The sequence below is a fragment of the Anabrus simplex genome, chromosome 6 (assembly GCF_040414725.1).
Source record: "Anabrus simplex isolate iqAnaSimp1 chromosome 6, ASM4041472v1, whole genome shotgun sequence".
Classification (NCBI taxonomy): domain Eukaryota; kingdom Metazoa; phylum Arthropoda; class Insecta; order Orthoptera; family Tettigoniidae; genus Anabrus; species Anabrus simplex.
The window spans coordinates 343,047,816-343,067,540 of NC_090270.1; the positions used below are offsets into that span (position 1 = coordinate 343,047,816).

Below are 19,725 nucleotides of genomic sequence, written 5' to 3' on the forward strand. Positions count from 1 at the left end.
CACGCTACCCCTACTCCTACCCCTACCCCTACGGGGCCGACTATTTGTTTATACTCTGGAGCATGTTGGAGTATAACATGATTTGCCATAAATTTAGTTCATCTGTAGTTCTCGTATGGTCACGTTTAAAATAATTTACCATTAGTTTGAGGAATAAATTGAGAATATAATGAATAGACGAGGTAAATTCCTTATTTTACACATCAGTGAACTAGTTTTCACATTTTTTTTTCCCCCATAATGTACCTCTGATTGTACAGCATAATATCCATGAATTGTAAGAAGTATGGGAGACACTATATTTCAATAGTATTTTATTAAAAATACTCTCCTAACGATCTTTAATAAATGAAAAATTGTACCTCAAGTTGTCAACATCCTTGCCATTGAACCTTACAGTTCTCCGAAAGATGCCAGCTTTTTGATCGGATTCGTCTGAGCGATGAAAATTATAACTTACCAATGATGGGAAATTATTTGGTCAGTGGTCTGTCGAGGGTTTAGAACAAGAGCAACTAGAGCGGCATGTACCATACTGACCCGTGGACTAGTGACTGACTTACCATCAGTACTGTCTGGTGCTATTAACATTGTAGAGTCTGTGTGCTGCCACAGGAACTATGTGAAGGTTGAAGGTGACATTTTGTGACATGATTAATACTTTGCACAAAAGATCTGTCCCAGTATATTGAAGAGAGTGTGCCTTTTGTGTGTGTGTGTGTTTATTTAAATATACTGGTATTTAAAATAAGACTTGATAATTGTGATGGTCAGCTTCAGATTTGGAAACTTTATTATTCAACTTCTTCCCCTGAATCACTGTGTGCATTTGATTCTCCCTAGATTCGTATTGATCGCTTGGTAGATAAGTGGTCTGGTAGTATTGAGGTTGGTATTACAACACATAATCCCACTGCGTTGGAGTTCCCTGCCACAATGACTAACATGCGTAGTGGGACCACTATGATGTCTGGGTGTGGAATTCTGACCAACGGCAAAGGTACAAGGAGAGAGTATGGAGAATTCAATTTGGATGAGCTTAGGGTAGGTCTTATTGTTACATTTTTGAATAAAGTAATTCGCATGTTAATATGGCTGAAGATTTTTTCAATGCAATCCTTAAGTGTTAATCCATTTTAGGAGGAAACTGAAAGGTTGGCAGAGACTCAATAAAGTAGAATTTTAAATGTTAGGCTTTTTCCTTTTTTAATTTTTGCCTTTGAATGAGTCTTTGCTTTGCCTCTGTTTTCTTCTTTTTGTTATTCATGAAGAAAATTGTTGAGGTCTATAAAGGGTGTGTTCTTCATGCACTTTAGATGCCTTCTGAGTGTGCATGCCAGGAAAGTAACACTATCATTTCAGTGTTTGTACCTTCTTTTTTTAAATTCCATTACCTGTGAATAATGAGGCAGAAATTAATGTAATTGCATACATCTACTAAATTTTCAATGTTTTGTGGTGTATTTTTTTTAGGAAGGTGATCGTATAGGTATGATGAGGAAAGCCAATGGTAACCTCCATTATTTTATTAATGGGCTAGATCAAGGAGTTGCAGCCACTAAAGTACCTGCATGTGTATGGGGTGTTGTAGATCTTTATGGTATGACTGTCAAGGTAAGAGCACTTTGAAGTTGCTATGTTTGTTTAAATTATCCATAAATTAGCCAACTTAATGAGAAAATTTAAACATAGTGTGAGTGAGGGTTCTACAGGAAAATATGGAGAAAATATCTACTAATATAGTCGGGGTATTAAAATACAGTACCTTTTTATCCTACAGCATTAAGTTCTACCCTTATTTCTAAGCACACACCTGTATTTCATTTTGCTTACTGCACCATGATCTTTCTTCAGAGCGATAATATCATGTAGCATCACCTCCCCGCATGAGAAAATGACCTATCTGGTTTCTCCCGTGTCCCCACTTGATTTATATGGGTTGCTTTCAGAACTTTCTGGAGCCTTGCTCTTTCAATGCGTGATTACACTTTCTCACAGAACAGTCTCCAAGATTTTCTTTTTGTTTTCCGTATCTCTAGGTTATACTCAGTGAGTTTCCTATGATACATGTCCCATATACCATTTCTAGATGATATTCTATACAACATCCTAACCTCTTTTTTTTTTTTGGCTAGTTTGTTGTTCCACCACCTTACTTTTTTGGTGTTTTTCTTTTTTTAAATAATAATAATGCTACTTGCTTTACGTCCCACTAACTACTTTTACGGTTTTCGGAGACGCCGAGGTGCCGGATTTTTGTCCCGCAGGAGTTCTTTTACGTGCCAGTAAATCTACCGAAACGAGGCTGACGTATTTTAGCACCTTCAAATACCACCGGACTGAGCCAGGATCGAACCTGCCAGGTTGGGGTCAGAAGACCAGCGCCTCAACCGTCTGAGCCACTCAGCCCGGCTTTTTCTTTTTCTTTTTTTGAGAGGACAGTTTTCATGGAATGAGTCTATAATGGCTTCTTCTAATAGTTCCACTGCCTCATCCAATTCTTTCTGTCCTCTCACATTATTTGGAATTTTTTGTACAGTCTTCCCTAGAACTTTTCTGTATGTGTCCCAGTTAGTTCTTTTTGGGTCTCTGTACATCTCAATCCCACATAGTCTTGCATCTATTGCAAATTGAATGTGCTGGTGGTCTGCCAATAATGGTTCCTCCACCATCTTCCAGTCTTTAATAAAGTTTGCAATATGCGTAGTGCTTAGTGTAATGTCTATTACCTCCCTACGATTTTTTTTTTATAAATGTAGACTTGTTTCCTAGGTTTAGTATTGTCAACTCAGTTCCAACAATAAACTCTAGTAAAGACTCACCTCTTGCATTGCAGTTCGTGCTGCCCCATGCCGTGTGGTGTGAATTTGCATGTGCTCCAAGGACTAGGTGTTCGCCTTTCCTGTTTGCATTGCAAATTAGGTTCTCCACTTCTTCTGATGGGGGCAGATTAGTTGACTCATATGGGAGGTATGCAGAGCCTATGGTTATTTCTCTGGGTCCCTCCCAATTTCCAAGTTTAATCTTGGCCACGGTTAAGTCCCGTGAAAAGTGTTCCTGCAACATAAGACATTTTAATTTCCTGTTCTCAAGAAGACATGTTCTGGGTATTTCCGATGTTGTATCGTACATCAGCTTACCTCCAGATTCCGCCAGTCCTGCTACTCTGCCCTTAACTACACATGGCTCTTCAATAAGGGCCACGTCAACAGCCTTGGACTTGAACTTCCTGGCGAAATTAGCCACAGCTGCTTCTTTATGCTGAAGATTGGCCTGAAGATCTCTGTAGCTACCTGTACCACCTCTGCAATGGGCAAAGTCTGTTTCAACTTCTTCTATCTTGTTACCTCTACTACCAAACAAGGCACAAACAGTTAAAAAAAGGGAAGGTAAGAGTACAATGCACAATATAAGAAAACACAACACACTCGGAAAAACAGTAGCTAGCATTGCGCGTGTCTCCAACAAAACAAGTACGTAACTAGTGGGGCCAACTAGTGAACGACAAAACGGGAAGATGGAAGGGCTGGGAACCTACCAAAGGCATGGACATGGCTTAGATAGCGGATTCCGAAATGAATCACCGTGATCCTTAGTTTTTAAAAATATTATTTACAAGATAATTCTACAAATACATTCCAAGTTATGAGCTATAAGTTCAGTGATATACATAGGTTATTTGTAGCAGTGTAAATTCAAATTACAAATCAACTGTACATCTAGTTACCAATGCAGTAGTACAATGCAATTTACAGGTTATCCAAAATCTAGCGTACCTAAAGTGATACAGAACTATCAGAGGCAAACCCCAAGGGAAATACTATTGAACTACAGTATACATATTTTAGTGAAACAAAAAGGGAATGCCTTGGAAACGAACAGCTAAGTCCAGCTGAAAAACTAAGGCGTCATAAGTAACTAATTTGGTGAATCTAGGCGAGGTTAGGGCAGACTGCTGTATGAAAAGCAAATCGGAACATTACGGAAATTTTAGCAGGAACAGAATTCAAGAGTGCTTACCCAAGCAGAGTGCCATCCCCAAAGCCGGGGGACGTCAACCAGATGGGCTGCTCACAGACAGATAAACCGAGACTGACAGAATTCAGGATACAGAATTCTACTATTTACAAATGCCTATGTTACAACATTATACAGTACAGGTTAGGTCATTAAATTATTTTATGCTCTACAAATAACAGTACAGGTTAGGTCATGATAAATAAAACATTATATAGTACTTCACCAATAAAGTCTTAAAAAAATTACATTCCACTCATGCTACATAGTTCACTTGTAACATATCTGATGATTAGCTTCCTTTGAAAACAGACAATGTTCAGAAATTTTCATCAAAGAGCTGACATCTTTCATACAGAATATAGTAAATATACTTAAATGTTACATTAGGAAGCACATACGGTGAGAAAATGCATGTGAATATGTGGAAGAATGAACGAGGGAGTGAAAGGTTGTATAAATGAGAAATATGTGTGTATGAGGCGATACTTGGTTACTTTACCTCTAAATAGTGTATATGACTGTTTTACTTCAGGATTTAGGTAATTATTTCAAAGGTCAGGGGGCACTACGTGTAGGGGGCTTGTCCTTTTCCCCTGGCCTTCCATAGATACTGTAAAGGTTTATGGTAAATAAATAATGAATGAATGAATGAACATCAGTCATAATTGTGAGGTCACTGCATTAGCTTTGCTATATTTGGCTTTGATTTCACTCACTCTACTATCATCGTGGGAGAATACACATCCTAAGTACTTGAAATGTACCACTTGTTCCAGATTTTTATTTCCTACGTGATATTCAATCCTCTTAGATTTTTTTCCATCAACATCACTTTATACTTCTAAATGTTAATTTTTGTATCATACTCGCTGCACCTCTTTTCAAGCTCGAATATATTAGATTGCAGGCCTTCAACACCAATGTGACCAAAGTGCTCACTACATTTTCACTCACTTAAATCCCTCATTCCTATTTTATACCATCTAGTAAATGTTCTATATAAACTATGAAGAATAAATGTGAGAGATTACAGCCATGTCTAATATATGTAATTACTTTGAATCACAAACTCATTCTTATGCTTTCATTTTCACTATTTTTCCTACTTTCAGTTTTGCTACCACTAGTCTATGATCTCTATCAGCAACTACTTCTGGCAAGGCTGTTACATCTAACAATGTTCTACAATTTGTTCTTTTCACCAAGAAGTAATCAGTTACTCTCTTTGCCCTTTTGTTTCCCCATCTATATCATGTAATATTTCTATGTTCTTCTTGAACCCTGTATTGTCTACACTTAACCTATTTCCCATTATTTCTCTCTCCATTGTCTCCAGGAATATGTCATTCTTCTTCTTCTTTGCAGCCGGACTTGGGTGTATACACTTCGATGAGATCTTTTACTCCATTATCTGTACTTAATTCTATATTCATTTTTCTATCAGTTACGTATTCCACTTTATTTATATAATCATCTAAGATCTTGTTGATTATTATCCCCACTCCTCCTCCATTCCAGTAGAGATTGTATCCCTTCCTCAACTTCTTCTTTCCTTTTCCTCTCCACTTTAACCTCATTCAATCCCATCATAGCTACATTCTCCTTCTCTGTGAAATCAATCACCTCTTCTCACTTTCCAGCCATTGACGTGAAGTTAATTGCCACCTTCATAATGATCTCTACTGGTCACCAACTTTTCACAGTTCCTCCAGCATAAGAACTGTGTGTCGCTTCCAGAGACCTTTTCCAAAGCCGATTTAAAAGTGCCATCTTCATTTTAGGCTGTTAATACGATGGAGTCTCTACTCCTGAGGGCATTTTAGGGGTCCTGCCAGCAGGCAATCAGGCTGCTCCTAACATGGAGCACAGAGGCCTTATTTAGCCACCCGTAACCTGGAGTCAGGCACTACTCGGTGGGTTCGAGTGTCATTTCCTACACTGAGGGAGACCATCACCCCACCTAAGGAAACTCATCTTCTCAAAGCTGTTGGTCACTGTAGGGAATTGGGTTATTTACCGCCACTGGACAGTTGGCGTTGAGACGCTTTAGTGGTGTAACCAGAAATTCCTCCTTTAGACAGACTTCTCAAGAAATACAATTATCAAGGAAAAATACACATTTTGGAGGCTAGTGAAGGGCATGGGCTGTAAATTTAAGACTTGTAAAAAAAAAAAAAAAAAAAAAAAAATTAGGCATATATTATTTGAATGCAGTGATATTGGTGTGTCCACTTCATTGCCGTATCGATGAGTATAATCAACAAATTCATCTAAAAAGCCACCTAATCGATACTTTATTTCTTTTGCCTTAGGCAAAGTTAAAAATACATTAACACACACAGAACATGTTTCGACCACTTAGTGGTCATCTTCAACTGTATATAAATATCTTACATGAGAACATTTGGACCATAAGCACATTAGATCTTAAAACTATGTCCCATGGGATCCTAAAACCTATTGTTCTAGGTGCTTTAAATGAAAAGGGAGGGGGAGGGGGGGTTGGGGGTAAGGAGATATGTGTGAATGATACTTAAATTACAATTCACGTCTACAATTGTGTTTAAAAGCTTATATACTAAAGTACATATTTAAAATATTTAAAAGTGTCTATGGTGAAATGCTTTTGTAATAACACTAGGGCCCTCATCAACACATGTTAGTACTTAACAAGGTGTTAAATCATTTTAACATAAAATTTAAGAAAATTTGTGTTTCACCAACAACTGTTAACATTAACAAATGTTAAACTGTGTATTAAAGTTAACATCAGCCATTTCCAATGTTAAATGGCTAACATTAGCATTTAGCAACCTGTTCCAAAATGGCTGCTGTGAATCTCACTTTCAAGGCAGAATTGCGCTATTTAGATCTTTTACAAAACAATCCTGATCGAAGAATTGTTCAGCGAACATTTGACAGATGCGGAATTTCTTCATAGATACAGGTTATCGAAAATAGTTGTTGCTAAGGTTGTTGATGAAATTCCAGTGAGGTTAGAATATCCTATGAAGAGAAACTTACCTCTTTCTCCAATGTTGCAGGTACTGATAATATTACGAGTTTTTGCTACTGGTTATTTTCACATAATGGCCGGAGACAATGCTGGAATTTCTAAAGCCACTGTTAGTAGAGTTGTTTGTCGAGTGTCTGCAGCAATAGCATCCATGAGAAAGAGATATGTAACATTCCCTTCAGTAGAAGAGCGTCAGCAAATTATCCGCGACTTCTATGAAATAAGCCGTTTTCCTGGTGTTTGTTCTAGGTGCAATAGATTACACACGTGTAAGAATCCAATCACCTGGAGGCACTTGGGCCGAAATATATTGTAATCGGAAGGGATATTTCTCTGGTAATGTTAATGTTCAGGTGATTAGTGAGCCTAACCTCCAAATCAGGGATATACTTGCTAGGTGGTCTGGTTCTGTACACGACATTACAATATTTAATAACTCCCATATTGGAGCACAGTTTGAAGTGGGACAATTAACGAAGTGATTTTGTTAAGTGACAGTGGATACCCATTAAAAAAGTATCTGTTAACCCCATTGAAACCCTCCTGAACTTTTCCCGCGCCTCGTCCTTTTCTTTTATCGTCAAGCCATCTGTGCGCTGCACTCAATAACTTATGTATATTTACTAACTAATTCAATTAACAACTCTTTTTCGAAGGAGGAAAAATTAGAACTACGATTCCATTTCCCTTCACGCGCCATATTTTACAGCAGTACTCAAACAAAAGCGCATCGGAGCGCGCTGTAAAACAGCATGTTCGTATCACTGCCTCCTTGATTCGCACCAGTTCACAATATTGGGAGAGTTAACAGTCGATTAGTTAACATTTCACAAGAAAAGTTTGATGAAACGCAAGAAACCTAACAAGATGTTAAATTTTTAACTCCGTATTAACTAACTACTTGTTAGTATATATATTTAACATGTGTTGATGAAACCGGGCCTAGGTGGCATGAATAAAAAGTCAGTGTTTGTAACAATCCTCAGGCATTTGTGAGAAGAACACTTAATTAAAATTTGCATCTGCAGTGATGTTAAAAACATTGTTTTCTAATAAACATACTTTAAAATATCCTAAAGTGTCTATGGTGAGGCACTTATTTTTTTTTTTAAAACACTTGTGCTTGAATAAAAGTCTATGTCATTGTATACCAGTCTTCAGGTATTTGTTGTTTATAATTTGTATTGAATATTTTCCTTAATTGTTGCTCTTATGGTTCTGATAAAAGGCCGTGTTGACTGTTTAACTTCCGAGAATTGCTCTTTGGATTGTGGTGAAAGAATGTGTTGGCCGTTTGACTTGCAAAAATCCTATGGTAGCTTCTGTTATATAAAATGGCGATCTTCTGAGTAGGGCAGCTTGCCTCACGATCTTATCTGGAAAATGTTTATTCCACGCTGCCTTGGGGATCTGCCTTTGTGCATGACCTAGTGTAGTAGCGGACGGTCACACCGTCGAAATATGTTCTGTGTGTGTTAATGTACTGTATTTTTAATTTTGCCTAAGGCAAAAGAAATAAAGTATCGATTAGGTGGCTTTTTAGATTAATTTGTTGGTGATATTCGTGTACGAAATGCTGTATATCTACGTGATTGAGACAAAACTGAAATGAACCAAAGAAACCTCTTGTATATACTGACGAGAAATGGGTTCATACCCAATACATGGTGAAAAATGCTGGTAACACAAAGCTCCTAGTATTGTGGTTAACCAAAGTGCAGTACGCTACATGTGGGAGGTAAAATGGGATTTATTATTCCAAGATTATCACAATGGAATGTATAGCACGAACTCCAGTAAGTGGTTACAGGGCTGGTACGTTCTTAGTCTTCTCCTATCATACATTGCAAGAAGAATGGCCCAAACTGTTGCTTCTTGCAAAGGCAATATACATTCTTGGTTTAAACACAATAATATTACTGTGTCAGTCAGAAAATTGGTAGAGCTCATAAAACACAACAAACTTCAGCCTGTATACAGGACTTTGAAAGAAAATAACTGCCTTTTATCGCTATGATCTGAATCTTATTGAATTGATCGGGAATTTAGTGAAGCAAATTCTTGGCGCAAGTATATATAAGCTATTTAAGTATAAAATCAATATGATCAATATAATCATTCATAAAACAAAACGAATTAAATAAATTTTAATGTTGTTATTCTGTCAATTCTGAATTGAGAATATTGTACAGACTGCTTATAGATTATTTGACCGCTAAAATTGCTATTATAACCAACACTAAGAATTGACACGTAAGTGAAGGAGCAGGGAAGAGAAGACTAGATGGAAGTGTGCACCCACATTGAAGACTACTAGTGTTGTGACACATTAATAGAGCTAGAACTTGAGAGGATTGTGAAAGTAGTGATGAAACTTATGAGGAAAGTAATACTATGGGTGTGGCAGCACTGATACAGTGAATGAAGATGTTAACACTGGATGTTCTACTTCAGATGCTACACTTTATAAAGTTACTAAAGCACATGTTGGAATGAAGTTATATATTAAAAGAGTATAATAGCATGCAGTCTGTATTCTGCATTACCAGTCTGTTAATGATCGCTAAGTGCTTTGAAATGAGTGGACATGCTGGCCACCTTGCTTTGCAAGCTGCTTCCGCACATGCATCAGCGTGCTTACTTGCTAGCGCTAAAGGCCGATCAAATGAGTTTCATCAAGTGAAGTAGAATCAAGATGTAGCAATGCTAATGCCGTGAGTTCTCATTATTCTGTAAGTAAGAAGCGAGTTCCCAGGCAAAGTTATTCTTGCATTGCCCTCCTTTCAGGCTGACTTTATTGTGTGCGAGTGAAAGCTGGGTAGACTCAGCATATGTTATTCATAAACTGGAAGTAACAGATATGAAAGTGGCAAGAATGATTGCTGGTACATGCAGGTGGAAACAATGTTAGGAGGGCACTTTAAGTGAGGAGGTGAAGGCTAGCTTAGGAATAGCCTCCGTGGATGAAGCTGTGCATATGAACTGGCTTTGTGGGTAGAATCATGAAGTGAATGGAGGAGGACAGGTTACCTGGGAGAAAAATAGATGTGACTTGGAGGACAAGAGGAAAGGAGACATCAGTGATGAAAATTAGACTCCTTTTCATAGCCATAGGGCTAGTTGTAAATAAAGGGTTGTTAAAACACTCTGAAAGGAAGAATATGTATGTATGTATGTATGTATGCATGTATGTATGTATGTATGTATGTATGTATGTATGTATGCATTGCTTAGGTGATCCCAAAATACTCCTATCTACAAGAGCATGTTTGTGCTACCCAATGCAAGAATGCATATCTTAATATTTAGAACAAACAAAATAGATGTCATGATTCTTGTTATATTGCAAATAAAGAAAAAATAACAATGCAAGGAATAAAAAGAAGCAAGTGTATGGTATCATGAATTATTAGATTAATGGGCTCACTTCAAAGAAAGATTCATCAACCTGAATATTGTCGTCAGGTGCAGACTGTTTGTTCCTATATTTTATTGGCTTATCACATTTCGTACAAAGTACCTTACAAATATTTTATTGTATGTTGAGCTGAAAATACCTTCTCCAGGCTCATGTAAAATGCTGAAGGTATTAAGATAATGCAGGTTTATGCTAGCGGAAACAGTTCACATGTGCTCAGTTGACCTATGTAGTTCAGTCATTAGCCCTTGTCCTTCTACGCCCTCCTGGTGCCCACGTACTTAAACTTCAAGTCTTTATGGTCTATGGGACGTAAAGCCTTAAACAAACCCTTTGATGTTATTCAACAGGAGTAGATTATGTGCTAACACCAGGTTTCTCCCTCTCCTTACCTCATTATCTTGACCACCACCACCCAGGCATGCAGGTTGCCTATAAGTGTCAACTAGAAAGACCCGCACCAGGTTTCTCCAGAGGCCACCCACCAACACATCACATTGTTCTTGTGTCCCAATATTGCGGACATGATCCTGAATGAGGTTGGTGGTATTCGAGTGTGTCCACATGCAAAGATTCCATTTCACTCGCTTTTAGTATGTTAAAAAAAGCACCTGCCAGACAAAATACTGTAGAAGGTTATTGGGGTCCTTAAAATTAACATTACTGCACAGAGATAATATGTTTTACTACCCACTAAATTTATTGAACTACTACATAGATACTAATATAATTTATTAGACATTATAAATTTTTCAGCTAACACATTCCTGGTTGCCAGCGTTTTGCCCCAGTGTGCTCCAATGGGAATCAACATCTACGAGGGTTGGGGGCAAAAGTCATGGCAACTATTTTTTTTTCTTGAAGATACCAGTCCGATTGGAATATGTGACATATACAGACGAAAGGACAAGGTGTTAACTACATGTGTGGACAATGAATAGCACTGAAATATCATAACACACTAATTTATGATGGTAGTATACAGGGCAATATGGCCTTCATGGTGCAAAAGAATGAAAACACAGTACACATAAAGTTGACATGACAAACCTGGGCCTAAAGACCCTCAGTGTAGTCCCCTGCTACTGACACCACACGCTGCCAACTATGTGGGAGGCGCTGAATACCATCTGCCTCAGCATTTGCCGCGCCATGTGTGAATTGGGTCACCTGTTAGTACACGGTATTAGCAATGTCCTCTCGTGTTACAAACCGCCTACCACGTAGTGGTTCCTTAATCTTTCGAATGAGATCAAGTCACAGGGGGAAATGTCGGGAGAGTACAGTGGATGCTCCAATTCTTCCCATCCCCAACGTCGCAGTAGCTGCCCTACACACTCTGCTTTATGTGGATTTGCATTGTTGTACAGAATTATTGCACTGTCCACAAGATCCGGACGTTTTTCCCAAATGCCACGTTGTACCTGTCGCACCAGGAAGTCCCTGTAGTACTGTGCGGTCACTGTTCTGCCATGTGGAACATAGTGGCAAACAATGACACCCCTGACGTCATATGGGACGATCACCATCAATTTGACTGGGGAAGGATTCTGACGGATCTTCTGCCTCCTTGGTGATCCAGCATGTTGCCACTCCGCGGACTGACGTTTCAGTTCTGGTTCTATGTCCTGGCCCAAAATTCATCGAAGGCGATTATCTGTTGCTAGCGTGCAAGGTGGTCGGAGCATATTGCATAGCGCACCCACCTTTGAACTTCCGTCAGTGCATGCGGTATCCACTGCGATGCAATTTTGCGCAGTTGCAGCTCATTATGCAATATCCACTGACAGGTCATCCCAAACATTGCTCATCACTGGTTGACACACGTCATTGTTGAAACTTTCCTACCCGCCGTGCTACTGTACGGTATGGTAGGGCATTATTTCCAAGGGCTTCCTCTAATTAACTGTGACATTCCATTGCATTTCTCCCTTGGAGAACGGCTATTTTGATGTAAGCGCGCTGCTCAACACGGGTTACTTCCATCTCGCACGACACTCACCAACTTACTGATTTCACAGCCCTCGCTGCGCTACTACCAGCTATCACAGAGCCATCTGTTGTTCTGCATACAGACTGTGCCTGCAGAACTTCCACACGATACATATACGTTTGTGATCCGTTCACATATCTACAAGAAAAAAATAGTTGCCATGACTTTTGCTCCAATCCTCATATATCATCTACTACCTAGAGTAAATGTTCACCCACTACGTATGATTGCAATTGGAGTGGTGTCGTTCAGGTCTTGCGTACACAGAGACAGTATAGAACTTCATCAATGGTTACAACTAATAAATCTCATTGTAGACCATATTGGACATCTGCCTAAGCAAGCACACAGATACAACACACGCAGCAACGGGCATACGTTTAACAGACACCCTCGAACGGCTAATGTCTCCGGTCAACGCTCATCCAACATAAGAGGTAAGCGATCTTAGACTCCCATTTTGAACACCCGAGTACATCTTTTTCCATTTTCCAGATTTCAGTTCACGCACTTGGCATCTTATTTTTTCCATTTTGATCTTGAACTCCCAGCAAAAATGAAGCGGCTTCTGGCGTGATCAGTCCTGTTTGAAGTGTTACTACTCCATGTCTGCTAGAATATGCGATTTCTCTTGCCCGTCTCGCGTATCTATACAAGAGTGGGATTTAATTATTTCTTCATTCAAAAGAATATAATCGTCATTTTTTGTTATGTATGAACATTCTCATTAACTGACTGACAGCTATGAGTTTGATTATTACACTGCCAGCTCTGTGTTGTACCTTATGTTTTTAACCTCTGGCAACACGATTACGTGTTTCTTTTCTCACTTAGCCATAATGAACACTCATATACACTTTCACTCTTGTCTTATGTTTGAACATTGTGATTGACTGACTGGTAGCAATGATATCCTAATGATTTTAATTATTTCACTACCAGCTCTGTATTGTACTTTGTTCTTATCCTCTGTCTCAACACGTTTATGTTTTTTCTCTTAGCCATGTTGTAATATTCTATGTTTTTTTCACACTAGTTTTAATCCTATTTTGATTTTCTAAATGTAAATGTTGATTCTTACGTTACCATATATGTTAAGGACACTAGGTTCGGGGCCCTGGCCTAACTTTAGGCTAAGATTTATTTCGGCTGATGATGCTTACGACAGTTAAGCGAAACATGCCCCATCTTACAACGCTTGTTGTAATGTTTATTTCCTAAATATAAGGAAAGATAAGTATTAGGAAGGTGGTGTTAACTATTATTCTTATTTTTATATTCATCAATGGTTCTCAAAGTTCTTGCCCCGTTTGCTGTGCAGCTCCCTTGGAACACCAAGGTGATGGAAGTTCTTCACCAGGGCATCAGCCACTGTCAGTGCTTCTTGATTGGAAATTACATAGACATCAGGTCATTTTGTGAAATAGTCCCTGGCTAGAAGCTGGTAACTATCTAGCGAATGTCTGATTTGGGAAGTCGTCCTCTCGAATGGTGTTCCAATGTTGTACTGCTGCATCTAGCCCCTCCTCCAAGTACAAGGGCCCTGGCTCGCTGTCACACATTTGGTACGTTCTTTCAACGTTGGTTCTCAGGTGTACCCATTAGTAACGTTGCCAGACGTGATCCAAGGTCTTATTGACCTGGAGATGACCTGCTGTGGTGTCTCCATATAACTCAGCTAACACTTCCATCCTTTCGACCCTACAAGCTGCTCCCTCTTCAAGGCAGCACAATTCCAGCCTTTCACTACCAGAGATGTCACGGTGTAAGCCTCATGTCCTTAGATTTGCTAACATATAATGGAACTTCATAAGTTATGAATTTCATTATGGTCTGTATTGACAATTGATCTGTATCAAAGGGTGGGAAGGGTCCACCTATTCAATACTATTAGTGTGTATATTGTCTTATAACACTGGGACTAGTTTCGACCCCATATATATTGGGTCATCTTCAGCCATGCTCCAATTGGAAGACATAAGCACACACATAACCAATAATGATTATAAACACTGATTTGAGACAATTTAGAGTCTTAATTTAAACCATTGATGAAGCCTGAATAACATATCTACACTTTAAACTAAATAACACATCAAAAATGTTGTGGTTGATGGCAAACTATTTTGTCGTTTCTACAGCAGCTATTGTTTTTGAGTTGATCTGGGAGTTGGTATAATTTGTATCAGTTTCCGTGTTATCAGCACTACTACACACATCACTCAAACTCGAACTAAGATCTTCAGGGTATGTTTCGTCATCACAAACATCACTGTCCTCATAATCACTCTCTAAAACACTGTGGGCCGATTGCAGAAACGATGACTAGTTTTAAGCCTTAGACATCGTCTACCTAACCAACGCCTAAATCGTTCACGATCTTCCATTGCATAAACAATGTTCAGTCGATGTTTAACTAGACATCCCTTAAAGTTTCAATTTTGGTTTGAAAATGGATACAGAAGTATCTTTCATGCAACTCTTTGCTTGTCGCAACCAATGAAATTCGCCGGTGCACGCGCCGAACACCAGTCAGCTGTTTGTCTTCCTACACATTACTCAAATATGGCTGAGCATGACTTGCCCACAGATAAGAGTATCGCTTTTGGTGGAAATTAAATCTCATAATATCGACACTAAAGCGACACGGCACCGTACGGGGAAGTGTAGCTTTCATTATAGCGTTGTTACAGTGAGTGTAATCTACTCATAAATACGGTAGCTTCGACGAAGGGAAGATGAAGCAATAGTAACGTGTAACCGAGTGTGTTGTACGGGCCATATAGATGTAGCTTGCATTCTGGAGATCGTAGGTTCGAAACGCATCATCGGCAGCCGTGAAGATTGTTTTCCGTAGTTTCCCTATTTTTACACCAGGCAAATACTAGGGCTGTTATTATGGCCACGGCTCTTCTTTCTCAGTCCTCTTTAAACTATAATCACCACCACTTGCCTTTTCCTATCTGATAGTTGCCGATGATATATATAAAAATCCCATACAACCTACTTTTTAGTTTTTACTGTTATGTGTGTTTACTTGGCAGTAAATATAAGTGAATCCCTCCTGATTGATATATGTGACAGCCCTCAGACAGACGATCGGGACACATAATTCTGATATGTATGTAGTCGAAGTGGCCTATAATTCCATGGAAATTACCTCATGTACATAATAAAATATATCGGTTGCCAAGAATTGTATTCAAGTTGACAGTTACCGGACTGTCACTTTGTCAGTCTCAAGAAACAAGTCTCTCGTAAAGCAAAACCTTATTTTATTGTTATCTCCTCGTGCATGTCAAACGAATTGCTGCGATTTAGCAGCGGGCGACCCACAGAGAGGCCGTTGGACTAACCTTTCTTTCCGGAACCGTTTCAACATGATCATACAAAAATTACATATTTTATGGTACATAACCTCTAATTGTGATTCACTCCTCTCATTTGAGGTTAAACAGTGCTCTTGGCAGTGTTTAAACATGACCGGTTGAGCATCGGTTTTAGACAGTGTCTAAGTGATAAATAACGTCTCTGCAATGCGGCAGCCATGCTTAGACATTGTTTAACCGTAGACATTGTCTAAATACCGTTTCTGCAATCGCCCCTATCTTTTAGCTTTCATATTCAATCTTCTTCAACACCAACACATCTGCTTGACACCATTATTGCAACTGACGTGAGCGAAATAATATGAACAAAGATTCTTTTATCTCTTGTTCCAGAAGTGTGTGATAACCTGGAGCGCGGGAAATAACCGAAGCCACATGTCTAAACTTCAGCTCAGAATGCATACAAGTGGCATCTGTGAGTTAGTAACTGAACTACATGTATTGATATACAGCAGTGCATTGCCGCGAGCTGAGCTCGTCATTGGATTCATATGCCACAAATAACTTGCAAGCTAGTGTCGTCAAATGATGCGATTGAGTTAAAGCACATGAAAGTTGGTAAGGCAGCAGGTTTTCATGGAATACATCCTGAATTTATCGTAAATATGGGACGGAATGCAAGAAACTGGTTGACGTGCTTCTTTACCCACATACTTCAGACAGGTATTCTTCCTAAGGAGTTTAAGAAGACTAAAATCCTTGCCATATTGGAACCTGGCAAACCAAAAGATATACCACAAAGCTACAGACCAATCGCTCTCCTCAGCTGTTACTATAAACTCCTTGAAAGACTACTATACAACAGAATTAGCATTGTAATTAATCAACATATTCAAATTGACCAAGCTGGTTTTAGGCAGAATCGTAGCTGTTATGACCAAGTCCTTGCACTCACAACATGTATTGAAGCAGGCTTTCAGCAACAGTTGAAAACCTCTGTTGTTTTTCTGGATCTTTCTGCTGCTTATGATATGGTTTGGAGAGAAGGGCTGCTGTATAAACTTCTTCAGGTATTACCATGCAAAACTGCGATGCAATTAATTGGAAACATGCTTAATAATAGACTCTTTCAGGTTGTTCTGAGGAATAGGACTAGCAAGCTGAGAAGATTGAATAATGGTCTCCCTCAAGGATCAGTCTTGGGCTCCTCTCCTGTTCAATCTGTATGTATCAGATTTGCCACCAACGAAATCCAGAATATTTTGCTATGCTGATGATATAGCTTTAACCACAAGTCATAGTAACTTGAAAGAAATGGAGAACATTTTAACTGATGACCTTTCCATTCTTAGTGACTATTTTCGGAAATGGAGACTCCAACCAAACACCAGTAAAACTGAGGTGTCCTGCTTTCATCTAAATAACAAGATGGCAAGCTGTACTCTCCAAGTGTCTTTTAATGGTAGGGTCTTCAGACACAATAACTTCCCAATGTACTTAGGTATAACATTAGATCGAACACACTCCTTCAGGCAACATCTAGTAAATACAACAGCAAAGATTAGGAGTCGTAACAACATTCTGCAGAAGTTGTGTGGTACAACCTGGGGTGCTTCTGCAACTACCTTGAGATGTTCTGCCCTTGGTTTAGTTTTCTCTGCAGCAGAATATTGTACTCCTGTGTGGATCAACAGCTGCCATGTGAAACTTGTGGACACTCAGCTCAACAACACAATGAGGATTATTTCAGGCATAATAAGATCAATTCGTACCCCCTGGCTTCCTGCCTTGAGCAACATCATGCCTCCTTCATTCCTTAGAGCACAAGCACTGTTGAGAGAATACTCCAAGATAAATGAGAACCCTGACTTGCCCAGCCACTCCAATATTCCTGACCTTCAGAGGAACCAGTTGAGATCTAGACATCTACCAGTTAAGTTCACTCAGAAGCTCACAGAAGACGATTTCAACCCCTATGCCCAATGGGAGAAAGAATGGATCTCAAAAGCAGGTGAACATCCCTGGCCTTTCTTCCCACTTAATTCAAGGTTTGATCTCCCAAGAACAACTTGGACAATCCTCAATAGGATTCGATGCGGTCATGGAGTCTGTGCTGTGTCCCTGTATAAATGGGGAAAGATACGATCCCCTGAGTGTGACTGTAGTGCTCCTTTTCAAACCATCGAACACATTGTAAAGGAGTGTAGCAGAAGAACCTACCCTGGAGATTGGTTTGATATTTTAGAGGCCAATACAGAGGCTCTAGAATGGATAACAACTTTGGACATTAAAATATAATGTGCTTGTCTTCCTGTTTCTGTATATATATGCCATATGATAAATAAATAATCCCATGGTAATTGCCACATACTGACTTGTCCGCTTTCTTGTGTGTGGGACAAATTATTCCCACTGTCTAATATTTGGGCATTTCCTGATTATCCTTACTTCCTTTATTAACTCATGAACTGCCTTTTCTGTGATGAGTTCATATGCACTGCAGGTGGAACAAGAAAGAGTACTGATAGTAGGAGATTTGAACGGGCACATAAGAGACAGACAGCATCTAGGAGCAGGAAGAGTGCATTGAGGGCATGGCCTGAGAATTGTAAACCAGGAGGAAGGGATGATAGTAGATTTCACAGTATCACTTGATATGGCCATTGTTAATTCATTCTTCATGAAATCACCAGAATATTTAAAAGTGGGCGGAATATATCCCAGATTGATTACATCCTGTAAAGACAAGTTCTGATTAAGGACGTACAGAACTGCACCATTATGGTTGGAGACAATGTTGCACCACAAGACCATTTATTATGTCTTGAGATGCATATCAAGGAATTAAAGAAAACTAAGGTGAACTATGGTTGTATGGAGACCGAATCATGAGGAGGTTGACAGATTGCCTTTGAAGATTGGGAAAAATGTTTTTAAAAGAGTAGAGGAGTTTAAATTCCTTGTTGTATTAATCGATGAGCAAAACCAAAGGCAACAGGAACACTAAGCTAGAATTAAGAATGCGATGAACCTGCTACGCAGGCGTAGCAGGGGGAGAGGTGATACTCCCACGTGGCGCGTCCCAGGTGGCGGATAGGGGGTCCTAACCGGCTTGCCGGCGGACTTGAGGGAAATAAAATACCTCTCGTGGACCAAACACACTACCCCCGTGGGTGGGGGAGGCAGACGAATAATACACTCACGGTATCTCCTGCCTGTCGTGAGAGGCGACTAAAAGGGGCGACCAAGGGATGATTGTATTAGAACTATGAAACTACTTGTGATCAGTACCATCACGCGGAGAACACCAAGGGTCGCTTTTACTTGCACGTAGTACCACTCTATTAGGTACGAAATAGGTTTGTGATTCGTGGCACACAGGAGCACCGTGCGGTCGGCTTTTGCAGTACCTGTGATTAGTACCACCATATGAGCAGAACCATGGGATGATAGCTACCTTGGTTCTGCTTTGCCTATGATTAGTACCCACTATATGAGGAACACCACAGGATAGCGGAAGACATAGATGTTGATTCCCATAGGGAATCTGAAATATTTGTCCAGAATGAGTAAATTTATAATACCAATATAAATGGTCCGTTATTGGACATTATAAATTTTCCAGCCAACTCATTCTTGGTTGCCAGCGTTTCGCCCTTGTGTGCTAGGGTGGGCTCATCAGTTGGTACCTAGCACACCTACCAATACGCTGGCTAGTGCATACCGTGGAGGCCACTGCGTAGGCTAACTGGAGCCACCGGCAGTGCCAATGCACTAGAGACTTTGTCTCATTATCAAAAATTGATGCCTGCTTGGCCATCAGATGACATAGATGTTGATTCCCATAGGGAATCTGAAATATTTGTTCAGAATGAGTAAATTTATAATGTCCAATAACGGACCATTTATATTGGTATTATAAATTTACTCATTCTGGACAAATATTTCA

The 19,725-nt window shown here is 39.4% G+C and overlaps 1 protein-coding gene across 1 annotated transcript in view; it reads left to right on the forward strand.

Annotated features, from left to right (window-relative positions):
• Nucleotides 1–19,725, forward strand: part of Neurl4 (neuralized E3 ubiquitin protein ligase 4) — a 426,720-nt gene that overhangs the window by 106,386 nt on the left and 300,609 nt on the right. Inside the window, exons 6-7 of the mRNA XM_067148903.2 lie at nucleotides 844–1,044; nucleotides 1,474–1,614. Of these exons, the coding sequence (XP_067005004.1) occupies nucleotides 844–1,044; nucleotides 1,474–1,614 (342 nt within the window). The remainder of the gene's footprint in view (nucleotides 1–843; nucleotides 1,045–1,473; nucleotides 1,615–19,725) is intronic.